This window comes from Gopherus evgoodei, chromosome 17 (assembly GCF_007399415.2).
Source record: "Gopherus evgoodei ecotype Sinaloan lineage chromosome 17, rGopEvg1_v1.p, whole genome shotgun sequence".
Classification (NCBI taxonomy): Eukaryota; Metazoa; Chordata; order Testudines; family Testudinidae; genus Gopherus; species Gopherus evgoodei.
Window position 1 is genome coordinate 17835872 of NC_044338.1, and position 24535 is coordinate 17860406.

Sequence of the window (24535 nt, forward strand, 5' to 3'; positions counted from 1 at the left end):
AAAATCTACATCAAAGCTCAAGAACAGTGCTTATATATTAAAGGGTTTAATACTGTAGCTGGGAGAAGAGGAAGGGTTGAAACTTTGTTTTTCCTGTTCTCTGTTCTCGTATCTGGAGCTTGACTAACTTTATAAGTAAGTTTCATACCTGAGCTTTGTTGTCTGCTTTTGGAGGGTGATAGGACCTGTCAGATATAAAGATTTACATAGTATATAATAGCAATGTCTTGGCATTTAGAACAATCAGATCACTCCCCCAGTTCTTTCCCAAATGTCCCATTTAATTATGATAATTTGCAGTTCTATTGCACTGAAGATCTCAAAGGGTTTTACAAACATGAATCGGCTTAGTCTTACAAGAGCTCTGTGAGGTAGGTAAATATTAATAGCAGGCTGAAGACATGAAAACAGGCCCAGAGTGATTCAATGGCAGAACCAGGAGTAGAGCTTGAGTCCTGAGGCCCAATCCTACACTTTTAGTTCTGGACAACACTGCCAATATTAATGAACCGATCAGATTGCTGCAGGAGGTCACTGACTATTTCCACCACTCAAGAAGATAAGATGAAGCTTCCCACAGAATTAATCACTGTCTGGCAGATTTTCATGGCAGAAACTGCAGTTTTGACAAACCTGTTTAGCTTCAGAGCCTAACATTGATATTTCAGCATCCACAGAACATGCAGTAGACACAGGATAAATGAAGAAATGGTTGACTTGAAAAAGTGAACTCTGTAAATTAGTACAGATTAGAGATGAGGCTAACACCTCAGACCCTCCCAGCCTGAAATTTGAACTAACCAGAAGTATTAGTTTGTAGCTCTTGGTGAAACAATAGTCATATCCAGTGACTAGCTAAGCTAAACCAAAGTGTATAGTCCCTGTGGATGTCTACAGGTGAGGCTCAGATTGGAGGGAAGGAAGGAAAGGAATTTAGAAAAGTCATTCACACAGCTATGTCTTTCAGGGGTGTGAAAAATCCGCACCCCTGAGCAATGCAGTTAAGCCGACTTAACTCTCAGTGTAGACAGTGCTAGGTTGATGGAAGAATTCTTCCATCGACCTAGCTATCACCTCTTCGGGGAGTGGATTATCTACATGTAGATAATGTCTATACTGCAGTGCTGCAACTGTGCCACTGTAGCATTTCCAAAGTAGACAAGCTCTAAGACAGAGAAGTGGGATTTTCTTTTGGCTCTATAAAGAAATGAAAGCATCAATAAAAAGCAGAATAATTTTTTAATATTTTTATTTCTTTATTCTTTGATAGGTACAGGGCACTCATCATAGACGTGCTGGGTACACAAACTAGAGTAGTCATCCAGACATACAAGGTGAAGTCCCTAACTAGTTTAAATTAATGTAGCTTCACTGATTTCAATGCAGATAGGCTGAGTATGTCAGCTGAGAATCTAGCCTACACATAGCATGAAAACTCACATCAAAAAGAGCTCCCAAAGCCAGTATTTATTATCATTTAACATTTTTAAAGTCGTAGTGCCTATAAGGCACAATCAAGTTGGATTCTATTATGCTAGGCACTGTAAAAACATAGGAGTCAATGACAGTTCCTGCCCCTTTGATAAAGGAACACCCACAGTTTAGTTCATCCCATCTCAGAGAAAGGCTGAGTTACGAGACACATTTTGCAATCTGCCTGCAGGGTCAACAAACTTGGATTCTGTTGCACCAAGGGGGAAGTAAATTCCAGAGTTGAGGTCCTTCCTTGAGAATGACCAGATGAACAAATCCAAAGAGTGTCATCTCATGCATCCCAGATGATTTCATGTGTAACTTGTGAAGATCCAGGTGATAATCTCTTTCACTGGACTAACCACGAATAGAAGAGATGCTGTCATGTTTTATCTTTACACACATGAAACAAAGAAAAGACTTATAACCCGAACATATAGGGGACAAGGCATCACGGAGGAGGAACTACACATCCTCAACTCGAAATGAAGCCAAAGGGAGCATTCAAAGAAGGCACTCAGCAGCTTAAATTCTGTCAAGTAGCAGTCAATGGAGTTCTCTCATGTCCAGAAGGAGAGGACACAAGAGACTTAGGAAAGGAACAGCACAGAAGTTGGTGCTAGTACCTTTACTGAATATTTCTAGACTTTAGATCTTAGATCTGAACTAGTCAATATTTTACCTTTCAAATTTCATTTTTTTAACCATAATTCAGAATTACCTGACTTTCAAACATTTGTTTCCTCAATAACTACAATGTTCTAATAATGTGGTAAATTAATGGCCTATTTACAACATGAGGACTGAATCCTGCAAAAATTTAGTCATCTGAGTAACATATGTGAGTGTTTGCAGGATTGGGCCTTAACGCTCTCTTCTACACAAAATGTTATTTGGGAATACAGATTGCTCTAAGGTTGTCTCTGCCATGCAGGGATTGGTTAAAATTCCCAAATCATCAACTCTTTCTGGCAAAAATGTTAGGAATTCAGTATTGAACACTTATATTACTTGCAACTGTAACTTCTTAGAGAACCCTAGAATATTTTATGTAGTTAAAATCATTTTCAAGAGCAATTGAAAAATTATGTTATTTCCTCCTTATTGTTTAAAGGGTTCCATGTGTACAATTATTTGAATATATGGAAAGCAGATGAAGCCAAAAATGACATTTGGCAGGCAAAAATCTAGGCTGCTTGCACTGGCTCCAAATCTAGATACGCTCATATTTATGATCTCATTTGAAATCTCTGCATATTAAGATTCTAAAGCTCTTTTAGTTCCCATGGGGTTACTTCATTGGACACTCTGATGTACCATGTACCTAAACAATTTTTCTTGTTGCAAAATAACCACAGAATCAGAAACTCATAATGGGCCCATAACAAAGTACACATTAATAACATACACTTTCGGATAACCTCGTACAGCAACATTTAGTTAGAATCTTAACTTTTAAGAGACTCAAAAATAACAGTACCCCTCTAATATAGGTATGTATTTATCTTCCTCAGTTTAAAGGTTGGGAAACTGAGGCACAGAGCAAGGCAAAATGACCTACTCAGGGTAGGTATACTGAATTAGACACAGAGTAAATAACAGAACTTCAGACTTCCAACTCCCGAATAGTCCCCTCTGACCGTTATATACATCCTCTCATTAAAAAAAAAAAAGTGATCATTGAAGTTAATGGCAGTGGGTTAAATTTTGAGGATGCATACAAGATGGGTATTTTGCAATCAGAGACACTCTGAGTAAATTGGATATTACGTGCAGTAGTATCTTTCAAAACAATAGATCGTATTAGCTGAAGTTTTCAGTGCATTCATTTCTCCAATGTAACTTAGGGTGACCAGATAGCATGTGTAAAAATCAGGATGGAGGGGTGAGGGGTAATAGGTGACTATAAAAGAGAAAGCCCCCAATATCGGGACTATACCTATAAAATCGGGACATCTGGTCACCCTAGTGGATCTTGTTCTGGACCCAGTGCTATAGCCCTTGTTCAAGTGAACAGTCTATTAATATCAGTGAGATTACTCATGTAAGGATTACTGGATCAGGCCCTTTATTTGTGGCAAATTTTCAGATCTAATCTCCCTATGAGGCACACGCAGATCAGATATCCTGTTAGTTCTAGTGCTAACAATGCCCAATTGTCAAGAGGAAGAGGGATTATTGCAAGCACCATGAAATCTGGTGTCCCAAGTGTGTTGTATTAAACTGTGTAGACGCTAGACTTTCATTTTAAGACTATGAAGGCTTTTGTTTTTGTTTTGATAGTTTTTTGTTAATCCACGCAATGGTAACTCCCACTGCGTCCCTTCCACAACTGACAAGGGATAGCTTAAGCCAGGGGTAGTCAAACCATGGCTCGCAAGCTGCATGTGGCTCTTTTATAGTTAAAGTGCGGCTCGTGGAGCCCCCTAGGTTCCCCCCTCCTCCCATTATTCACTGAGTGAGGGAAGCTCGGGGTTTCAGCCACACAGCAGCATGGAGCGGTTAGGAGCTTCTGCCCAGTGGGGAGAGGGGGTCTTGCGGCTTCAGCCCTGCAGGAGGCACCTGCTGGGGCACCGGGCTTCAACAGGAGCAGGGCAGATGTGCGGAGCCTCAGAAGGCACCTTCCACAAGAGCCTTTCCTGAGTAATCCTAAGGTTTGTCTAACTACCTCTTTATTTTCCTGGAGCTGTTCTCTGTGCCTACGTCTCTCAGACACACTCAAACAAAATATCTTGTACTTCAGTAGCACCTTCCATCCGAGGAAGAGCTTCACAAACATAATTGGACTTAAACCCCCCTAATACTCCCTGTGAGGCAAGTATTATTTCAGTTTTACAGATTGGGAAACCGAGGCACAGAGAGAGTTAAAGTGAGTTGCCCAAAGTTACACAGAAAGTCAGTGGCAGAGATGGAAACAGAATCCAGATCTCTTGACTCCCAGTCCTGTATTTTTTCTATAAAATCATCTTTCCCCTCTTTGCTTATTTATTACAGCTTCAAATAGCTTCAAACCTCCCTTGAAAAATGCACAAAAGCAAACATACCTTGTAAAATTAATACTCGGCTACCAAGTACAAAGATTAAAATGACTCAGATTTTATATAACATCAGAGCACGCAGGAAATGTTTAAAACTGGGACACTCTTGACTTTGTGCAACACTAAGAAGCACTGTTTCTCCACTGACACCAAGAAAGATTTCACAGTACATGTTGTAGCCTCTGTCAGATCTTCTCTACAGACGTATTGCAATCTGTCCTATATTTACATGCAGACTTAATTTCACTCAGCCCATTTATATGCCACCTCCACTGCTCGTTACTATGGAGAAGATTGATAAACAAACAGTTAGCAAATAAAATATTTCAGGAGAAACATGAAAACCACTACCTAGGGAATTTTCACGTACTGTGCAGTGACAACACTTTCTTCAGCATTTGTTGTAACTTAGCAGAGCCTCTCTCACTGCAGAATCAGCCACATGCTGACTAGTCAAAACATGCTCTTCCCACAGGACTTAGAAACTTAGACGTGTAACTGTATCTTACCCTGGTGGAATCTGTATAGTTCTCATAGAGGAGAATTCTTACTTTAAAAGTAATTTAGCTGGAATGAAATGCAAAGAGTACCCTCAAGTGTCTAAGCAGAGTAACTACAGAAAATATCAGAGGCATGATTTATTGCTACATAGCATTTATACTAAAGTGTCTCATTGCATTTCACAGCAAAGTTACAGCCAAGATATCCCCTGAAGATGCAAGATATGTAAGCTACAATATATTTAGAGATAACACTTGTAGATAAGACAAGGTGGGAGTGAAGAATGACAAAGTGACCACATTTCAGTAAGCATTACTGAACATTGAGACAATTTGGAGGTGCAGGGAGTAAGGATAGACTGGTTTTTATGAGAAGGAGGTCTAAAAGTCATAGACTGGGGAAAGAGTTGCATCATAAGATGGCGTTTTCAAAGAATCAAGGAACCAACTAGACACCAAGAGGCAGGGAGTTTGTTCTCAATGGAAGTGACAGTGTGGGAGAAGGTCCTTACTCCCACTGCAGAGAGAAAACAAGGGGAGACGTGCGGCAAAAAGAAGTGTGGTTTTGAAGTCATGTAGAAAGTAGTCTTGATAATTAAAAGAAGTAATGTTGTAAAGAAAGGTCCAGATCCTTGGCCTCTGGTCCATTCCCTTTGCATTGTGGGAGCAGCACAAGTCTGGAAAGCTGCCCTAAGTGGGCATCTGGGAAAATGGGGGAGTGCAAATTGACTTGAAACCACCTTGTTCACCCCCTCAGGCCCTGAATCAAACATAGCTTGGCTGGACCCAAGGATGTGGCTCTCGGTTTCATAGAATAGAATATCAGAGATGGAAGGGACCTCAGGAGGTCATCTAGTCCAACCCCCTGCTCAAAGCAGGACCAATCCGCAACTAAATCATCCTAGCCAGGGCTTTGTCAAGCCTGACCTTAAAAACCTCTAAGGAAGGAGATTCCACCACCTCCCTAGGTAACCCATTCCAGTGATTCACCACCCTCCTAGTGAAAAAGTTTTTCCTAATATCCAATTTAAACCTCCCCCACTGCAACTTGAGACAATTACTCCTTGTTCTGTCATCAGGTACCACTGAGAACAGTCTAGATCCATCCTCTTTGGAACCCCCTTTCAGGTAGTTGAAAGCAGCTATCAAATCCCCCCTCATTCTTCTCTTCTGCAGATTAAATAATCCCAGTTCCCTCAGCCTCTCCTCATAAGTCATGTGCTCCAGCCCCCTAATCATTTCTGTTGCCCTCTGGTGGATTCTTTCCAATTTTTCCACATCCTTCTTGTAGTGTGGGGCCCAAAACTGGACACAGTACTCCAGATGAGACCTCACCAATGCCAAATAGAGGGGAATGATCACGTCCCTTGATCTGCTGGCAATGCTCCTACTTATACAGCCCAAAATGCCGTTTGCCTTCTTGGCAACAAGGGCACACTGTTGACTCACATCCAGGTTCTCGTCCACCATAACCCCTAGGTCTTTTTCTGCAGAACTGCTGCCTAGTCACTCAGTCCCTAGTCCATAGCAGTGAATGGGATTCTTCCGTACTAAGTGCAGCACTCCGCACTTCTCCTTGTTGAACCTCATCAGATTTCTTTTGGCCCAATCCTATAATTTGTCTAGGTCCCTCGGTATCCCATCCCTACCCTCCAGTGTATCTACCACTCATCTCAGTTTAATGTCATCTGCAAACTTGCTGAGTGTGCAATCCATGACATCCTCCAGATCATTAAAGAAGATATTGAACAAAACCAACCCTCAAGAAAGGAAAAGAATAGGAAGAAGAGTTTGCACAGAGTTCTGCAATATGTTTATGATTGGGTGAGAAGAAGGAAGTTACAGGAGAACTCAGAATGCATGACATTGAGAAAAGGGCAAAAATCTACGGAAAGGACCCCCCCCCCAAAAAAGATAGTGAAATAGGTTTGGGGAGCCTCTGCAGAGAAGTAAACCCGAACAGGTGTCTGAGAGGATACACCTTCCTGTTGCCAACAGATATGCAAAGCGCTGGTAAAATGCTAGTTGGATACAGAACATAAATGCTTTGTGGATAACCAATGAGGTTATTATTAATCAAAGACAAACAGAGTATTCTACTTCAGCACAATGTTCAAACTAAAATAGCACAAACATATTCTGCCTAGAACCAGACATATGATGGGCTGGCATAAATTATAAAGGCTGTAATCAAAGACAGCTCTTCTCTTTGTTGTGTTCAGCATTCCCAGGAATGTTTACGCGTGTGTTCCTTCTTATTCTCTTTACAATGGACTTGCAAAGCAGAATACAGCTCTTTGATTATTGCTAAGGAATGCTGTGCCCTGTGGCTGCAGTACCCAGATGTAGTGGTGAGAGCACTGAAAATGTAGGAAACCTTTAATCTCCTGTGGAACTTGGTTAAATTGTCTGAATTGTGCATATAGACCTTCCCCTTCAGATATATCAGTTATATTAAGTCTGTGGACCAGATCCTCATTTGTGACACTGCTACGCCAAACACAGCTGAAGAGGGGCAATTGTGGATTTATGCCACACACAGTTTTCCCCAGTCACATCTCCAATGGATCCCCCATTTCAGCAATGGAGAAACAGATAGTACAGTATAGCTATGGTATGAGGCAAAACAAACATAGCTTGAGTTCCATACCCAGGGTGGAATCTGTGGCATTGTGTAGCTGAGATCAGGATTTGACTTTACCCAAGAAAAAGAGATTAGATACTGGCTGTTAGTTGGCAAGACTGGTCATGTAGCACGTACTTAATAAAATAAACTACACCAAACTAGTTATATCTGCTCTAGAAGGCAATGGGCTGAATCAATTCTGCTCTGATTCAAACCAAGGATTTTAGGTATTTCAAACCTTAGACAAAAAGCACTAAACCAGTCCCACCCAGGATAAGAATACACAGTAGCAGGAAGGGAAACTGTGTGCCTACAATTTTATATGAGCGATAGGGCAATGATTTTGTAAATGACTTTTTGGGAAACATGCTCTGTGCTGAAGAGGTCATGTTTACCAGTTATACACATTGGCATGGTTGGCAGGATAGATGCAAACCAGGTAGGAGCTTAGAAATTGTTTGGGTTGGAAAAATATATAATCACTTTGAAATCTATGGGGCTGAATTGAAAACACTGGCCTGGGGCATCTTGGAGGCACTCAGCATCAGTATTCAGGGTGGTGGAAGAAAAAGGAATCCATTAAAGCTGAAAGTGCTTGGAGAGGTGCATCCAAAGTCTCCTAGAGCTCACTCTGATGATGGAAGACTTAGGTTCTGAGAGGGAGAACATGGGTAATCAGTATTGCTGGAGAAACTGTGTCCAGAAGGTACAGCAGGATCACAAAGAATCAAGACAGCTAAGAAGAAGGATGATCCTGTGGTTAAGGCATTAGCATGGGAATAAGGAAATTTGGGTCAGCTTTTTCAGCTTTGACACTGACTTCCTGTATGACCTTGGGCATGTCACTTAACAAAAGCTCCATGCCTCAGTTTCCCCACCCTGTAAACAAGGTAACATTTCCCTAATTCACAGGGTGTCACTCAAATAAAACGGCAATGAGTGCTGTGGAAAAGCCTTTACATACATAAACTCCCTGTGAATCTGAGGAAAGAATTGCAAAGTAAAGAAAACTTTCAAAATAAATGTATGTTCTCAACATATGGTCTGAACATTTAAATATATACATTGAGGTATTGCGATGATCTGCACAGGAAACGCAAGTGGGAAGTTCCTTGACTACACTGAAGTATTAATATTATTCTCACTGAGTTAACAGCAATAGGAACTATTTTTTTTTTAACTAAGCTCATGGAAGGATACAAACCCATTTGTTCTTAGTTTGCTGCTCACTTTCCCCCTACAAACTACACACAAAGGTTTAGAGTAGGTGGGTCTCATGGAGATACATGCCATCCAAAAAATCTTTGACTATGAACCATCAATGTGATGTGGCTGTGAAAAAGGCAAATGCAATCCAGTGTGCAGTGTTCATTAAAGGTGTGGATTGCAATTTGAATATAACTGAAGAAATGCTAGACTTAATGCCACTGAAGGGTACCACAACAGGACATGATATATTCCAAGGACTGGAAAAGTGCATTGAAAAAGCTGCACTGCCATGGAACAAACTCGTATCTTTGGCTACAGATGGTGCGTCATCAACGTGCTCTGAAAATGTTGGTGTGGTTGGATTATTGAAGACCACCATTGGTCTGACATGGTATGACACCATTTTGAAGCAGAAGTATACACATGTTGGAATTCCAGAATTCTACAGGTTTCTTTCATGAGAAAGATTTCCCATGTTATTCTCTGCTTCCCCAAGGATAATGGCAACGTTTGGAAGTACATATATATGTGAACAGTGTTAAGGTCAAGGCTCACTGATGAACATTTGAAAACAACACTAAGATTGGTTTTGTCTCAGGATATCCAACCTAATATTGATGCTCTGGTTGATGCAAAACGCTGCCAGCTAAGTGGCCAAAAATGAAATGACTGTCAAAATTAGCACTGACTTTTCACATTACAGTTAAAGAAGTTAATAAAAACGTTAATTGTTTGACTTTTAATAGCCTACTACATTTTAATACTATACTACTGTATTACTATATTACTCTTTTTCTTTCTGTCTACCTCCAGATGCTTCCCGCCACCAAGCCGCCAAACAGCTGTTGGTGGCACTTAGCACTTTCCAGGAGGGAGTGGGGAGGAGCAGGGAGCTGCGTGCTCAGGGAAGGAGGTGGAGAAGAGATGGGGCCGGGGCAGGGCCTCATGGAAGGAGTGGAGTGGGGATGGGGATGGGGGCAGCGAGGGGTGTGTGTCAGTGATGCGGCCCTCAGGTCAATGCACTAGTTCTCATGTGGCCCTCGTGGTCATTTGAGTTTGAGACCCCTGGGCTAGAGTGTCTGTGTACCCTTTAATGGCTGGAATCAGAACTCTTCTATTTTGTGTCATAGGCCACCTAAGTTAATAGGGAATGGAGATTCTCCGTGAGGAGCTGTGATTATGGAATAGCAGGATTTGGCTTCTATCCTTACTGTTTCTGTAGTGTGCAGCATAGCATGAACTGTGAAGTTCCAGGCGATCAGAGATGCGTGGATACAATAATACTGCAAGAAATATCCGTACTGACTCCCAAATGTGACATGAAACAAAAGAATTAAAGGTCCAGAACTCAGCTTCACACTAACTTAACCAAATACATCCCTGGTGTACACCACTGAAGTCAACAGAGTTGTACCTGGAATTGAAGTGTCCCGTTGGATTGTGAAAGTGTCAGCACTCTTTGCAGCAAAATTTCCATGCAACCCTTGGGGAAAAAAATTCAGAGCACATGTTCTATGGAAACCTGATGGTGTTTTGATTTAATATTGCTTTTAATGATCTGCAAAGGAGAAGAAGGGCCTCCTAAGAGCTTTCTTTTTTTCGTACCAGCCTCATTACCTCAGCTTAAGATAGAATTTAAGGATCTTTGTGTCTTTAGGAGCCACAATTGATCCCCTCCTCTGTTATCACACATCCCCAAAAAGACACACATGATTTTTACACCTCAGCAGTTTTTTCTATACGACATATAATTATTTTATCTTTCATATTTATTACTACAGATACAGTGATGGATTGTTAACTTTCCCTAGTATTAGTGTTTGCCCTAAAGACTGGGCAACACTCATTTGAATAGTGACTGGTGCAGAGTTCACGACTTGCTAGGGTTTGATTCTCCTCTCGCTGTTGGTGGTTTTACAACAGTGTAACTCCACTGTCTGGTTTCTTTGGGGCCTAAGTGGCAGTCTACAAGATTTCCAGCCTCATGTTGCAAAGATGAACTTAACTATCAGTGCTTGTAGATACAAAATTTTATCTTAATGACTAAAGAACAATTCAGTTCCAGGGTTCTGGAAATAGATGGTTACTGCCAAACCATAATACATTCTTTGTCTGGAACTCATGGAACAGTAACATAGCAATGGAGGGTGTATCTGTGTCTTTTACTCCCTCTGAATAAACTCTCAGAATCCTCGGATGGATGTCACAAAATTTGTAAAAAAAAAAGGCTTTTAATTTCTCGAAATATGGAAGGGGCAATTGAACTATTTCCCTAAATATGGAAGGGACAGTTGAACTCAGCAAAACGGAGGATTTTGTTTTATGCTCCTGGCTGGGATTTATGCAAGCCAAATTCCTTACCTGTCCTCTAACAATGCTCTATTAAATGTGAGGCATACTTGAGAGAGTTCACATTACCTTTTTGCTGTGCTGAGTTGATGGAATTTATCTGCTTTCATGGAGTAAGTAGAACCTAACTACTGGCGTTGGACTCCAGTTGTAACTTTTGGATCTGGATTAGAATTTCCCAAAGTTCAAAGAGGCTTGGAACTGATGTTCTGGTTCAGGCCCATCTTTACTGAAAACACCTAAGTGCAATCAAGAAAAGAAATTAGGGGCCACATTTTCATGTGTTAAAAATATCATGTGTCCCTGAAAACTAGGAATGCCCCTCTTGTGAGGGCCGGTCCCAGTGCCCCCGTTCTTTTGCCTCCCATTCTAAAAGAGACCTCAACCTACCTCACCCCCTCAACACAGAATCAAGAAACTTAGCAGCATTGCTTAGCCCCTGCTCCCACTCAAAATTATCCTCTCTGTGATTGGTATGATCTGTGTTCTGGTGTTTCACTTTGAAAATCTGGTCATTCTAGTAAAATGCACTTACATTTATGTCTACCTAACTTAAATGCACATGCAAATCAGGTATTTGCACATGTACAAAGCCAGGCTATTAGAAGAAGGGTGAAGATGTTTCCAGATACTGTTACTTTTGAAGAGTGTCAATTTAAATGGATCTCCAAGTTAGTTAAATTTCCAAAGCTAGGTTTTCAAAGCTGAGCATATGAAGTTGCATGTGCTCAGCTTTGTGTGTGCAAATACCTATTTTGTGTACACAAATCTGGTGTCCACACACATAAATCAGATACTCAATTATCTAGCCTTAAAATCTTAAATCCCAGACTTGGGACACCTTAAAGGGGTCTGATTTTTTTCAGAGTAGATTCTCAGCAATTTCTAACCTCTAAGGCAGGGGTTGGCAACCTTTCAGAAGTGGTGTGCCGAGTCTTCATTTATTCACTCTAATTTAAGATTTCCCGTGCCAGTAATACATTTTAATGTTTTTAGAAGGTCTCTTTCTATAAATCTATAATATATAACTAAATGATTGTTGTATGTAAAGTAAATAAGGTTTTAAAAATGTTTAAGAAGCTTCATTTAAAATTAAATTAAAATGCAGAGCCCCCCAGGCTGGTGGCCAGGACCCGGGCAGTGAGTACCACTGAAAATCAGCTCGCGTGCCGACTTCAGCACGCATGCCATAGGTTGCCTACCCTTGCTTTAAGGTGTGTCCCCACCTTAAATCCCCAAATCACTAGCTACTTTTGAAAATCTTGGCCTAAGTGAACAGAAATAGCTGAATCAATATAAGAAATATGCACCTGGATTGACAACTGCCCTGCTTCCCACACATTAAGTAATCCCCTAAACTCCCTAGTGAAGTAGATACTCTTAATCACATGAGAAAACCAAGCCATAGAGAAGTGAAGGCCTACATTTTCACAAATGGTCTCCAGCCTTGAATGCTTTGATTTTGGGACACCCAACTTGAGACATCTAAGGCTGATGTTTAAGAGACATTGAATATCTGTAGCTCCTGCTAACTACAAGTAAAGTTGCTACTCAGTCCCTCTGAAAACCAGGCCCTGTGTGTTTCAGGTTGAGCCCACAACTAATGAGGAATCCAAAATTAGCAGTCACTTTGAAAATGGTGACTTGTTCAATGTCTAGGTGATTTGTACAATGTCACGTAGTGAGTCAGTAGCAGGACAAGGAACATAACTTGGCAGCTCTCACTCTCACCACTAAAACATTTAATGTCAACTGGTCCCCAAAATACAGGGCTTGAAAAGTAAACTGCATTTTGTTTTTGTGGGGTTCCAATGTATTTTTGGTGCCTTTCTGTTACTCTCTTGTTGCAAATAAGAACCATGCCATCATGGGAGCCATACATCTGGATCACAATGCTTATAGCTCTGGTCTTCATCACAGGAACAGCAAGTTGCTTAATATGCTGTGTGTGCCAAAACCACCTCATAAGAGGTAAGTGAGCAAAACATGTATTATTATTATTGAAGGGCTTGGACTGGAGATTGAAAATGTCTTAAATCCCTAGACTGAAGTAGACAGCCACAGACTTGGTCCCTCCTATTGTGTCCAAACCTGGAGCCTTAAAATTGAACAGTTCCTCCCCAACAGTGAAAATTCCTTTGAATAAGACTGCACTGTTCCCTACCATATCCCTGTGCTAATGCTTTGTCCAATCTAGTTTTAAACGTCCAAAGCAATGCCAGGTACACCACTTCCTTGGGATCCCAGTGCATAGGTGAAAAAAATCTCATTTATAGGTAAAAAAATCTTTCTGATATCCAGGAATAAATCCTTGGAAATCATTTCTATGTTGTTGAATAACAAAAAACAATCACTAGGCTGTTAAAGTGACTAATTCTTCACTGGCAGATGGTAACAGACTGCAGTATCTCCACAATTTCTGTTTAAATAAGACTCTTTTCTTAGCTCAAAGCCAGCGCATTCGGAGGTCTTTTAATAGAATGACAAGATTACAATATCATACCAATCATCAACAGGTGTATACATAAGTTAACATTTTAAATATTCTGTTTGTGAGTGGGTTGAAGGGCTGTTGTATTTTTAATGTACCTACAATTCAGACAAACTGGAAAAAAAACCAGAATAATAGCACGAAGCAGACAACATTTCTTGTAGAAATAGTGATGTATGCACAATAAGATACAGCTCTCATAAGCAATGAATTTTAAAAAGCAGAGGTGGCAAAAGAAGTTAGAGCTGCAACCATGGGACACACTAAAGACAATGTAGATAAAGCCTCTGTTTTCTGCAGTTCCTGTTCCATGCTATGACACTAATTCTTCTTTTTAAAAGTCTCTTCTGAAAAGTTATTGCCTATATGTTTGTTTGTCTCTTTTCTCTCTTCCTTTGCTATGTATCTCTGTGGTAATATCACTTAACTAACCAGAGCATTCTGGTTTTGGACAGTTCGTCTGAAATACGTTATAACTTGCCAATTCATTTGACTAGGAGTAAGGCAATTGAAATGGTGGAGTTCAATGAGGGTGACAATCCCTTCTTAGCTTTCCTTTTCAAAACAAGATACACACTTTAAAAAACAAAAAAAAGTTTTCAGTCTGCAGCATGCCAGCATCTATAAGTTGCTAATAAATAGAGGGCTGTTTATCACAACAAATGCACTGAATGGAAAGGGGACAATGCAAGCAAAACAAATCAAACAGTAAATTCTCAAAGGGAAAATAATATACATTGGATAAATATCTTTCCCTTGGCAAGACAATACAATAATCTTTGCATTTCGTAGCCCCTGGATTTGAGCAATATGAGCTACTGGATGAGATACCAAAGTCGCTCAAAATAAGCAGAAATTGGGCTTGCCAACTCAGCGTAAAACTTGTGTGTTGCGTATTGGCTATTTTTTTGGGCTTGTTAGGGTTTTTAAAGAAGCTTGTAGTTTCTTTTTTTTTTTTAATTGGCTCCCGGGCCCGGCCAATCAAAAAGCTCAAATGGTGGTGATTGGCATTTGGCTCCTCCAACTGCTGCACTGCCTGCAACGTCCTCTCTGCACACCCCCTTCCCACTCCTACAACTAGACTTAGCACTGTCACCAGCAATATCTTAGTTTTTTGGAACTGGATAGAAAGACTTGTCAGGAAAAAAACTGCAATTTTTGTTATCTTACCAGAATACAAATCTATAAAATTATATTTGCTTCCCATGTTGGAGAAAAAAGGTAGGGGACACTAAATACAGATTCCACAAGTGAACTACTTCACAGATCCCTGTTCCCACTACTTTCCAATGATTTCCTTTCCAAAAGCATGTCTTATCCATGTAATAACACAGCTGACACTGACACATCATGCAAGTGCTTCACAGATTCATAAACTTTATGTGCAGGCTGGGGCTTTTTTTTAAAAGCTCCTTATAGAAAAGAATAAGAATGTTTTAAAATGAGTGAATTAAAAAAAAACAGTGACCACTCCCTTAATCACTGCACCAAAAATTATGATTAAATACAGTTAGATCCAGATCAATGTTTTATTAGAAAATATATTCTTGTTCTCTTCATCTACTGCCAGGAGGCAGCTAAAGTTACCCAAATTCCTAGACTTACAGGCAACTCTTTGGGATAGCAGTTCATCAGAAGTAAGTAGTGGGTTCTCATAATGAGTCTTAAATTGTGCATCTATTTCCTTTTGGGAAAATAAACTCATTAAATGTTTGTGGACTGTCATTTGCCAGAGATGCAGATTAATTCCTGTTTCCTGGATTGGGCAGATTCCATAATGAAAGAAGTACTGTATCTCTCTTACTTCAGTATTTCCCCCAGGATTAGGTAATAATTGACATCTCCTCCCTGTCTCTGCTCTCATTTAGCAAGTTGATAATGCTTTTGAAGTATTTCACAAATTCCATGCGGACATCCTCAGGATCTTCTTCCAGGCTGGAGTGTATTAGTTTCAGTCTGTTCAGAGGTGAAGCTTTGAAGTTGCATAAAAAAAATTAAAAAATAAAGGTTACTATATTCATTTTAATACAAATGTATTTACAGTTTTCTTGAGTTCATAGGACTGTTTATGCTACACAAAGCATTTGGAAATCCAGATGCATTAAGATACTGCTGTCCAACATAACATGTAATCTTTAAAAAGTGATGCATCATCAGTAATGCAATGAACTAAGTTCATCGATGGATAAATCTTCTGAAAAACTGAAAGGATATATTTTGCAATCACATATTTAGACACAAAGTGAAATCCAGCCAATATGCAGGAATTGTAATCAATCCATTTAAGATATTATTTAATCACTTTGAAATTATAACATATTTTTACATTTAAATCTTAAAAATGTTTGGAACAAGTAGATCTACCCATTGTGATTCAACTATTCAAATTAAAAATCGCTTATGCACTATCAAATTCAGCAATCAGGGGCAAGTAAACACAAAGTGTATAGTATAGGTTAATGGAGGTTTAATCTGCTGTAATGTGCGAATAGTTCTTGAAGCTTTACCTTTCCAATCTGATTATTCTATATGTTTTTTTATTATGGACACACGCATCACTTTCCAGAATTGCTTTTTAGTTTTTACTGTGCAGTACACACTTACAGCCTCTCCTTACAAGTTCTGATACTGTCTAGTTCTATCGTCTTTTATTTAGATGTCATTTTCTGAAATATGTTTTCCTCCATATTTCTTCATGGTAACCATTTCTAGATGGCTTCTTTGAAACTCCTGTTGAAAGCCAAATTAAAACAGGCCCTTTTGACAGAATATCTGTCTCACGGATGCAGTCAGCTTCTTCCAAAAAGATCTGGGGACTGAGTTTCTTCTTACTTACACTGGTGTATGTCACAACACTGCCACTGAAGTCAATTATACTGGTGTAATACAATATAACTGAAAAGTGCATGAGGTCCCTAACTTTTTAAATCCATCTTTGTTTCCATCTTCACTAGTGACATAGCAGTTTACTCTTGTCTGGACTAGATGGCTTCAATTTAAATGCATGTAACATTGAGTTTTTAGACACCTTTGCACAAGGAAGATAATCCTTTATTTCATTGAGCTACTCCTGGGGTGTTTATAAAATGGTGATTTAAAATGCCTCAACAAATGGTTGCTAAATAGACAAAACTACAGAGGGATCATATTAAAGTAAGAAACCCTCATGCAAGTGATGAAGTGTTGTTTAGGACTTGCTATCAGGAGATCTATTCTTGGCTCAGCCATAGACTCTCTGAATAACCCTGTTTTCCCATCCTGAAAAGGGGATATATTTACCTATCTACCAGCTACATTCTGAGATTTAATTAATTCATGGTTACACTTTGAAATCCTCAGACAGAAGAAATTATAGAAATGCAGAAAGTCATAAAGAGTCACCAGCTTTGAAAGTTAAGCAGATAATTAAAAACCTCCGTTTCATTTTCTTACCCAAGGACAGGTTTTCTGTGTCCCAGGCACTGCCTGGTTTGTGGTGTGCAATTAGGAGACACTGGCTATCTAGTAACTGCTGTTGCTGCACAAAGCAGGAGTACCACATTTCAATTTCCTTCAGGTGACTGGGCAGTTCTGGGTTGAAGACTATTACAACACCATGGGAGTCTTTCATCAGAGCTGGCCAGCAAGTTTCAAACCTTGAAAAGCAGGTAGATTTAAAATGGTAAGGTTGGTAGACCCAAAAATGGCAACTGTTAACACTTAATAGTTACTTAAAACTCCACATAGTTTTTGTATTTTGTTTCTCCTCAAACACAGATGCTTCAGTGTTTTTCCCTGTAAAATTAGGAACCTTGCAGTCAACATGGCAAACTTCAAACACATTTTTGTTCTAGACAAACACCAATAAACCTCCTAATTTAGTCAGAGTCAGATGCCAGAAGAGAACACTAAATCATCAAGTCTGGCCACCTGTATATCACAGGCAATCCACCTCACCTAGCACCGACACAGTAACCCATCACAAGAAACCACATCATAAATTTGTCCAGCTCTCTTAAAACTAATTAAGTTGTTTCTCCCCTCCAACTTCTGCAGGAAGGCTGTTCCAGAATCTCACTGCTCAGATGGTTAAAACCTTCTTAAATCGCTAAATTTGTTCTACTGCACAATTTAACATTTGGTGAAAGATGTGTTTAAATCCTTCTCCTAAAGAGCTGACTTGTGGAGTGGTCCCAGTCCTACAAATTGATCAGCTTAGACATGACTCTTCCACTCACACAGAGCCCCATTGACTTCAACAAGTATAGTGTCTGGCCAGGTGGATCAGTTTAAGGGATTAGGGTCCCCCAAATCATCTAGGTCCCAATCCCATATTCCTTGTGCACCTAGAACTCCTGCTGAGCTCTTAAGAGTAGCGCCTGCTAAGTTCTCAAAGATCACCACCAACTTGATCTGCTAACAGTTCAAAAAGTGAGTTGGAAGTAGTTTCAGAGTCTATACCTGCCCTTGAATCCCCCAGACAATTTGTGGTTTTACAACCAAGTTTTCCATTTTTTAAAATGTTTCATATTCCCTGGTGTTGTGAACCTACTCCCTCACACTTCCTCCACCACAACAGGGCAAACAGACTGACTTAAAACAATTTTATTAGCACATGTGAGTCCCAATCAAGACTGGGGCTCAACTGTACTTAGCTCTGCAGAAATATGTACAAAGCTACTCCCACAAAGGACTTAATCTAAGAGTTGTCAAATGCAGAAAGCAAGTAAACTGAAAAATATCATTTTCTCTCTAACCTCTTTCAGTTACTCAGTGGTGAGTAAAAGAGACTTCAGAGAAAAAAGTGTCATTTTTAAGTTGATGCTGTCCAACTATTTTAGTACTTTAAGAGACAGGGAGTGACCTTGTCTCAAGGTTCGTCTTCACTACCACACGAAATTGGCACCACTGCCATTATGATATCTGATTTAGACACATTATGACATTACATTGCTCTCCTGTCTATGTAATTACTCTACCTCAGTGAAAGGCGGATGCTATATCGGTGGGAGAAAGTAAATAAGGAAGTGTTATTTATTCCTTCTCATAATACAAGAACCAGAGGTCACCAAAAGAAATTAATAGGCAGCAAGTTTAAAACAAACAAAAGGAAGTATTTATTCACACAACACACAGTCAATTTGAGGAACTCTTTGCCAGCGGATGTTGTGTAGGCCAAGACTAAAACAGGGTTCAAAAAAGAACTAGATAAATTCATGGAGGATAGGTCCATCAATGAAGCTGGGAGACAGCGACAGGGAATGGATCACTTAATGATCACCGGTTCTGTTCATTCCCTCTGGGGCACCTGGCATTGGCCACTGTTGGAAGACAGGATACTGGGCTAGATGGACCTTTGGTCTGACCTAGTTTGGCTGTTCTTATGATATTAGGGAGACAAGGTGGGTGAAGAACAGCTCTGTGTAAGCTCAAAAGCTTGTCTCACCAACAGAAGTTAGTCCAATAAATTATATTACCTCACCCACCTTGTTAAAATAATGTGAAGTGTCAAGAACACTAAAACCCACTTACTTTTGATCACCGCCACAATCCCACAGCTCAAATCGACACCCTGCCCCTTTACTGTTGCCATTCGTATTTGGTTTCTCATATTCCAGGATCCTAAAAACAGAAGTGGATTTAGGGTATGATCAGATTCTACAACAAGGCCATCCTGGAAAGAGCAGGCCATCCCCTGGGGGAGCCCTTTGTAAGGATCTCCTTTCAGTAAGCACGGTGCGTGGCTTCACTCACCTCACTCCCTGAGTGGGGACGTAGCTGCTAATGCCTTCTGTGCTCTCGGACAGAAAGTTTGCCAAGACGGATTTTCCAGACTGTAGAAATGGGAGCAAAAGGCACTGGTGTTAATAAAACAGTCTGCAGCAGGGCGCGGGGGGAAGGCTGCATATCCCAGTTTGGAGCATGACCTGCGCTGTTTGGGGGGGGGGGCTACTTCTATGTCCACAGAGGTGGGGCCCACCGGCTCTTTGTGGGCTTGGATCCAGAACTTTATGGGCTCCCAGCTGGGCTGTTCATGTTGACGGGGGAGGGGGAGACACACACACACACACACACACAAGACTCTGGAGCCCCAGTTCGGGATCGAGGAGGCTCCCCGGGGCCTCGCACTCACCTCACTGGGGCCCACGAACAGGATCTTGGCCTTCAGCATCCCGCGCGCTCCCCCGACGGGCGCAGCCCCGGACCCTCCTGCCAGCCAGCCCCGAGCCAAACGGCGCAGCTGCCGGGCGGCGCCCTAGCAACGCGGCCTCGTTGTCAAGGGCGCAAGGAAGCCGCGCGGCGATTGGAGCGGAGCACGGCCCGCAGGGTCACGTGCTGCAGGAAGCTCCCTGCTCCACGTGACCCCTCACCTAGGTTCTCCTTCCTCCCTTTCTGCAGCCTCCCTGCACTTATCTCATTCCAGCCTCTTTCTCTGCCTCTGAGCCTCCTTTCCTTGTGTTCAGCTGCCCTCCCCCCATCTCCTTAGTTCATGCTCTAGTTATTAGTGTCCCAGGGCAGCTTTGCCCAGAAACTTGCACTGCAACAAGGCCCTGGGGTGCAGTTCACTGGGCTGTGTTGTTAGTTCTGCAGTTTTCTGTGCTGGGCACGCTTAGCTGGGAATAAAACATATCCCGTTTTGATTTAGTTTCAGGTTTGGCTTTGTTGTTTAAAAAAACAACTAAAGCAAAAATTGAAATGTTTTCATCTGGAAGTGTCCCCATGGGTATGCACCAGCCCAATAAAAGGTTGTGAATTACAGCCTGTACCCTTCTTTTGGTGCACGTTGTGTCTAGAGCAGGCCTTATGATGAGGTCAGGAAATTGGCCATCTTTCTTTACAAGGTTATTCAACATTTTCCTGGCTTTATAGAGGTAGTCTCTTGTTACAGAGTCTGAAAAGATGGCTCATTAGTGAGGACGCTAGCCAGGAATTCAAGAACCCAGGTTTCAGTTTCCTGGTCTGTTGCAGACTTCCTGTGTTTCCTTGCACAAGTCAATTAGGACGAAATCCACAAAGGCTCCTAACTTCCTTAGAAATCAAAGGAAATTAAGAGCCTAAACCTAAACACCTTTGTGGATCTGAGCCTAGTTCGCTGTAGAAGTGAGGCTAGCAGTACTTCCCTGAGGATAAATGTATTAGAAGATTATGAATCACTCAGTGGCTACTTCTCTGAGCCATACGTGTACCTAAAATATAGATGGGCTGTGAGAAATGCCATTTTCTGGTGTAGTTTTCAGAACACATGGATCTTGTGATACTAATTTCCTCAAAAAGAACAGGAGTACTTGTGGCACCTTAGAGACTAACACATTTATTTCAGCATGAGCTTTCGTGAGCTACAGCTTACTTCTTCGGATGTAGCTCACGAAAGCTCATGCTGAAATAAATGTGTTAGTCTCTAAGGTGCCACAAGTACTCCTGTTCTTTTTGCAGATACAGACTAACACAGCTGCTACTCTGAAACCTGTAATTTCCTCAAGCCACCAGCATGAGCATGGAAGAGTTGTTCCAGATGGGTTGCTTCAGAGCTGTGTAGAGCCCAGGTACAGTAACAGTTTAAGACAAGGCTTCAAATGGGGCCTTTAGGTGCAACCATAATGCAAATGTTTAATAATGCTACTACTAAATGTGAAACAGGATTGTTTTGTTCCCAGTGAGAGGATTACAGTGTTTCCAGCAGCCTGCAGAGCTATTTGCTTGTCTAACTCATTATATATAGTGGTTTAGGATGGTTTAGTGTCCCAGGAGCATGGGTGTTATTTATGCCACGTTTAAAGGATCAGAAATAATCCATTGTTTCCAGGGCAAGTTATGAGAGAGAAAGGTAATGCAAGAAAGCCAGCTGTACTTAGCCTCAACCAGATATTAGGTTCTGTTTTAGCAGATTGGGATGCAGGCCTGGTGCACCACATCTACTGGGAGATCTCTGAGGAGGCGGCCAGGGGCAAAGGCAGAGGGAAAACCCTTGCCTCGTTCCCTGATGACTGAGCGGTGGAGGTGTAGCCCCTCATCCTGCGCTCGTGACAGCGGCTCGTCAGCCAGTGCTAGTGGCAGTGAAAGGGGGGGCTAGTCCCGGATGCCTCTCGGCAAACTTAGGGCAGCTCAATTGGGTGGCTGAAATTGCTGGCTTGGGTTTGGCGAAGAGCTGCAGCCCTGGGGGAGGAAATCGGATAGCGCAGAGGGAGCTTGTTCCTCTTTAAAGTCTCCCTGTCCTCAGCCCCACAGCTGGAGAGCCAGCATGGCAGGCACCGCTGCTCCTGAGCAGCCAGAGGAGGCAGTAAGCTCTGCGGTTCCCAGGCTGCTGTTGCTGATGCTCTGCCAGACCAGCAGGGTGCAGCAGTGCTCTGGCAAACTGTTACTGTCACACTGAGGGATGGCGCACTGTACAGAGTAGCAAAAAACCAGATTTCTCTTTTTTTTTATCTTAATTTTTATTTAAAAAATACATACCTATCCCATCCACCCAGGCCTTCTTAAATCACTGGGCCCCTGGGCAATTGACCCCTTTGCCCCCCCACCCCACTGTCAGTGGTCCTGAATGTGCACAACAGTGCAGAAGAGCCAAAAATCTGAGCAAGAGGTAACAATAAAACCTACACACAGGTTAAAGGAAAGAGGGCTGTTTTCACATCTACCCAAAAAGCAATTGTGATCTTTATAATCAAATGAGTTGTCAGATGATATAAAGTCCTTGTGGTTTTTTTAATCAATCACTAAGGAGTAAGAGGATCATATCTTATAAGTTTTCAGAAGTACCTATGTAATTTAAACTCTTACCTACCTAAATCACTTTTGAAAATAGAAGGTAGGCTCCCAACTCACATAGGTGCTTTTGAAAATTGTATCCTAAATCAATCTAATGATTTTTAACAATTTAAGCCATTCAAGTATTTTGTTTTTCAGATTAATTACTGTTATATTTTCCCCTGTAATCCATATTATCTTAAATTGCTGGTTCAAAAGCATTATACTTGGCTCTGGCCTTTATCCTGAGCCTCACTCTTTAGTGTAAAGGAAAACAAAGAAGAAACTAGCAGTCAGTTAATGGTTTGTTTTCAGCAAACATTTGTAAAGCAGGAGTGTTTAAAATCTGAACAGATTTACCTTAAAAAACAACAAAACACCTGTTACTTTGTTCCATTCCTCACATTTAAACAGCAGGGCCAGATTTACACGTTAGGTGCCCCTAGGCACAGCATCTCCAGCCTCCCCCGCGACCCCCGCCTATAGCTGACCTCCGTGTTTTCCAGAACAAATTAAACTTTAACTGACTTTTAACTTTTAGGTTCTCCTAGAACACTGGCACCTTCAGGCATGCGCCTTCTATGCCTAATTGGAAATCAGGCCCTGAGCTCACTGTAAGCTTTGGCAGAGAAATCCAAGTGGTCAGACCTAATCACTTCTGTGGATTGCAATACCGGACTGGGGCAGAATTTTGCTGGCAGAGTTTAATTTTAAGTTAAAGCTGCAAAGCCTACAAATGAAATAGACATTAGTAGTTCTTTTTGCAAAGCGATTGCTGAGATCACATTCGTTCCACGGAGCAATAGTAACACCTAGTGGCTAAACGTGCCCATTCATTCACTCATTTGTTTCCTCTCTCAAATGTGTGTCGCACAGGACTTCGCATGATTGACAGTTTTGACTTGAGAGGCCAGCACTTACATTCTCTAGGGATTTGCCTCTTTTCCCTCCACTCTGTTCTGTTTTCTGTTAGAAGTGGTAGGTGAAATATGAAACTTCATTCCTCACTCCCCCCAACCCTCCTTTCACATTTCTGGCTAACGTGGGTGGTTGTTTCAGTCCATCTAGGTCTGTAAGTGGGTGGGCCATGCTCTGCGTGGCCTACTGCTTCCAGCTGAGAGAACTCCAATAGCCTCTAGGAATCCATAATTTTAAAGGATCAACCTGATCATCTGGTGAAGGTTGGTGACCTTGGTGCATTTGATAATGGCGTGTTAACTTGCCTGTGTTAAGGCAGTGCAACCTGATATGTTCCAAGAAGTAACATTTGTGAAGATCAGTAAGATGTGGTGTACACGTTTATTGACCATAGCCTTCTGAGGCAGCTAATTCATCAAAAAGGCTCCCCTGACAAACTGGCATTTAAGAGGAAAACAACCTTACATTTTTACTGTGTTAGCAGAGGCGCTGCTTGGAAAGTGTTTTTAACCCCCTCTGCCCCCTCCTCCCAAAAGTTAGATTTAAAAAAAATATATAATTTCAGCCAAAACACAGTATTGCAAGTACAGCCATGATGCCTCATAGGATTTGTACCTCAGCTGCCTCATGTGCCCATTCTCTTCTGCAGACTGGACAGATTGCATCTACCATGATGCACAATGGTCTCCCTTCTTGGTCAGCTATGTGGTGCACCATTGGAGGTGAAGTCTGGTTGGGGAACCTAGCCTGAAGAAGAGAATGGGGAAATGAGGCAAGGTGGTGACATTTCCAAAGCAAAATATTTTGGTTTTTGATTGTTCTCCAAAAGTTCAAGCTTTTCATTGAAATCAGATTGGGTTAATTAACAATATCCCATCAAAAGACAGTTTTGGTGGAAAATTGTCAGCTAGTCCTAGTTAAGCAGTTCCTCATGGTCTGATTCTATGACCCTGGATTGTGATCTCACTAGTGTAAATCCAGCATAATGCCATTGATTTCAATGGTACAGGTGTGAGAAAAGACTCAGGAGCTATGAGACCAGGGAGAAAAAAGGGCTTGGTCACGAGAGGGCTGTGCATTTCCTGGAAGGTGTTGAGGAACCTCAGCTTCCACAGAGGCTCATAGCATGTCACAGGATTGGACTAAAAGTTGGCAGCATTTGTTCAGTATACATTATTTTATAAGCAGCAGAACTACAAAATGCTGC

The 24535-nt window shown here is 41.3% G+C and overlaps 1 protein-coding gene and 1 long non-coding RNA gene across 5 annotated transcripts; one reads left to right on the plus strand and one right to left on the minus strand.

Annotated features, from left to right (window-relative positions):
- Nucleotides 1–1267: 1267 nt before the first annotated feature.
- Nucleotides 1268–19916, minus strand: IFT22 (intraflagellar transport 22). 4 transcript variants are annotated; one of them, XR_003997003.1, is made up of 8 exons: nucleotides 19799–19916; nucleotides 19420–19499; nucleotides 19198–19287; nucleotides 17119–17321; nucleotides 15491–15658; nucleotides 11265–11434; nucleotides 10261–10329; nucleotides 1268–1830 (listed from the first exon to the last, which is right to left on the minus strand). XR_003997003.1 is itself a non-coding variant. In XM_030537046.1 (6 exons), the coding sequence occupies exons 1-5, from the start codon at nucleotides 19835–19837 to the stop codon at nucleotides 15510–15512; spliced, it is 561 nt and encodes a 186-aa protein (XP_030392906.1). In that variant the 5' UTR covers nucleotides 19838–19916; the 3' UTR covers nucleotides 10369–11434; nucleotides 15491–15509. The 4 variants fall into 4 exon arrangements, 2 of the variants coding, with proteins under 2 accessions (XP_030392906.1, XP_030392905.1); XR_003997004.1 differs by lacking the exon at nucleotides 10261–10329; XM_030537046.1 differs by lacking the exons at nucleotides 1268–1830; nucleotides 10261–10329 and having other exon boundaries at nucleotides 10369–11434.
- On the plus strand, nucleotides 5388–18897 carry LOC115636671. The gene is made up of 3 exons (XR_003997005.1): nucleotides 5388–5398; nucleotides 15117–15119; nucleotides 18812–18897. It is a non-coding gene; the product is annotated as an uncharacterized LOC115636671 (long non-coding RNA).
- Nucleotides 19917–24535: the final 4619 nt, after the last annotated feature.

What these genes read in the sequence shown, in the direction of transcription:
- IFT22 (XM_030537046.1), bottom strand. Translation starts at nt 19,837, where the DNA reads ATGCTGAAGGCCAAGATCCTGTTCGTGGGCCCCAGTGAG. An exon ending in TGTTCGTGGGCCCCAGTGAG is followed by an intron (nt 19,500 to 19,798) that starts GTGAGTGCGAGG and finishes CCATTTCTACAG; the next exon opens with TCTGGAAAATCCGTCTTGGC. An exon ending in GATTGTGGCGGTGATCAAAA is followed by an intron (nt 17,322 to 19,197) that starts GTAAGTGGGTTT and finishes CTGCTTTTCAAG; the next exon opens with GTTTGAAACTTGCTGGCCAG.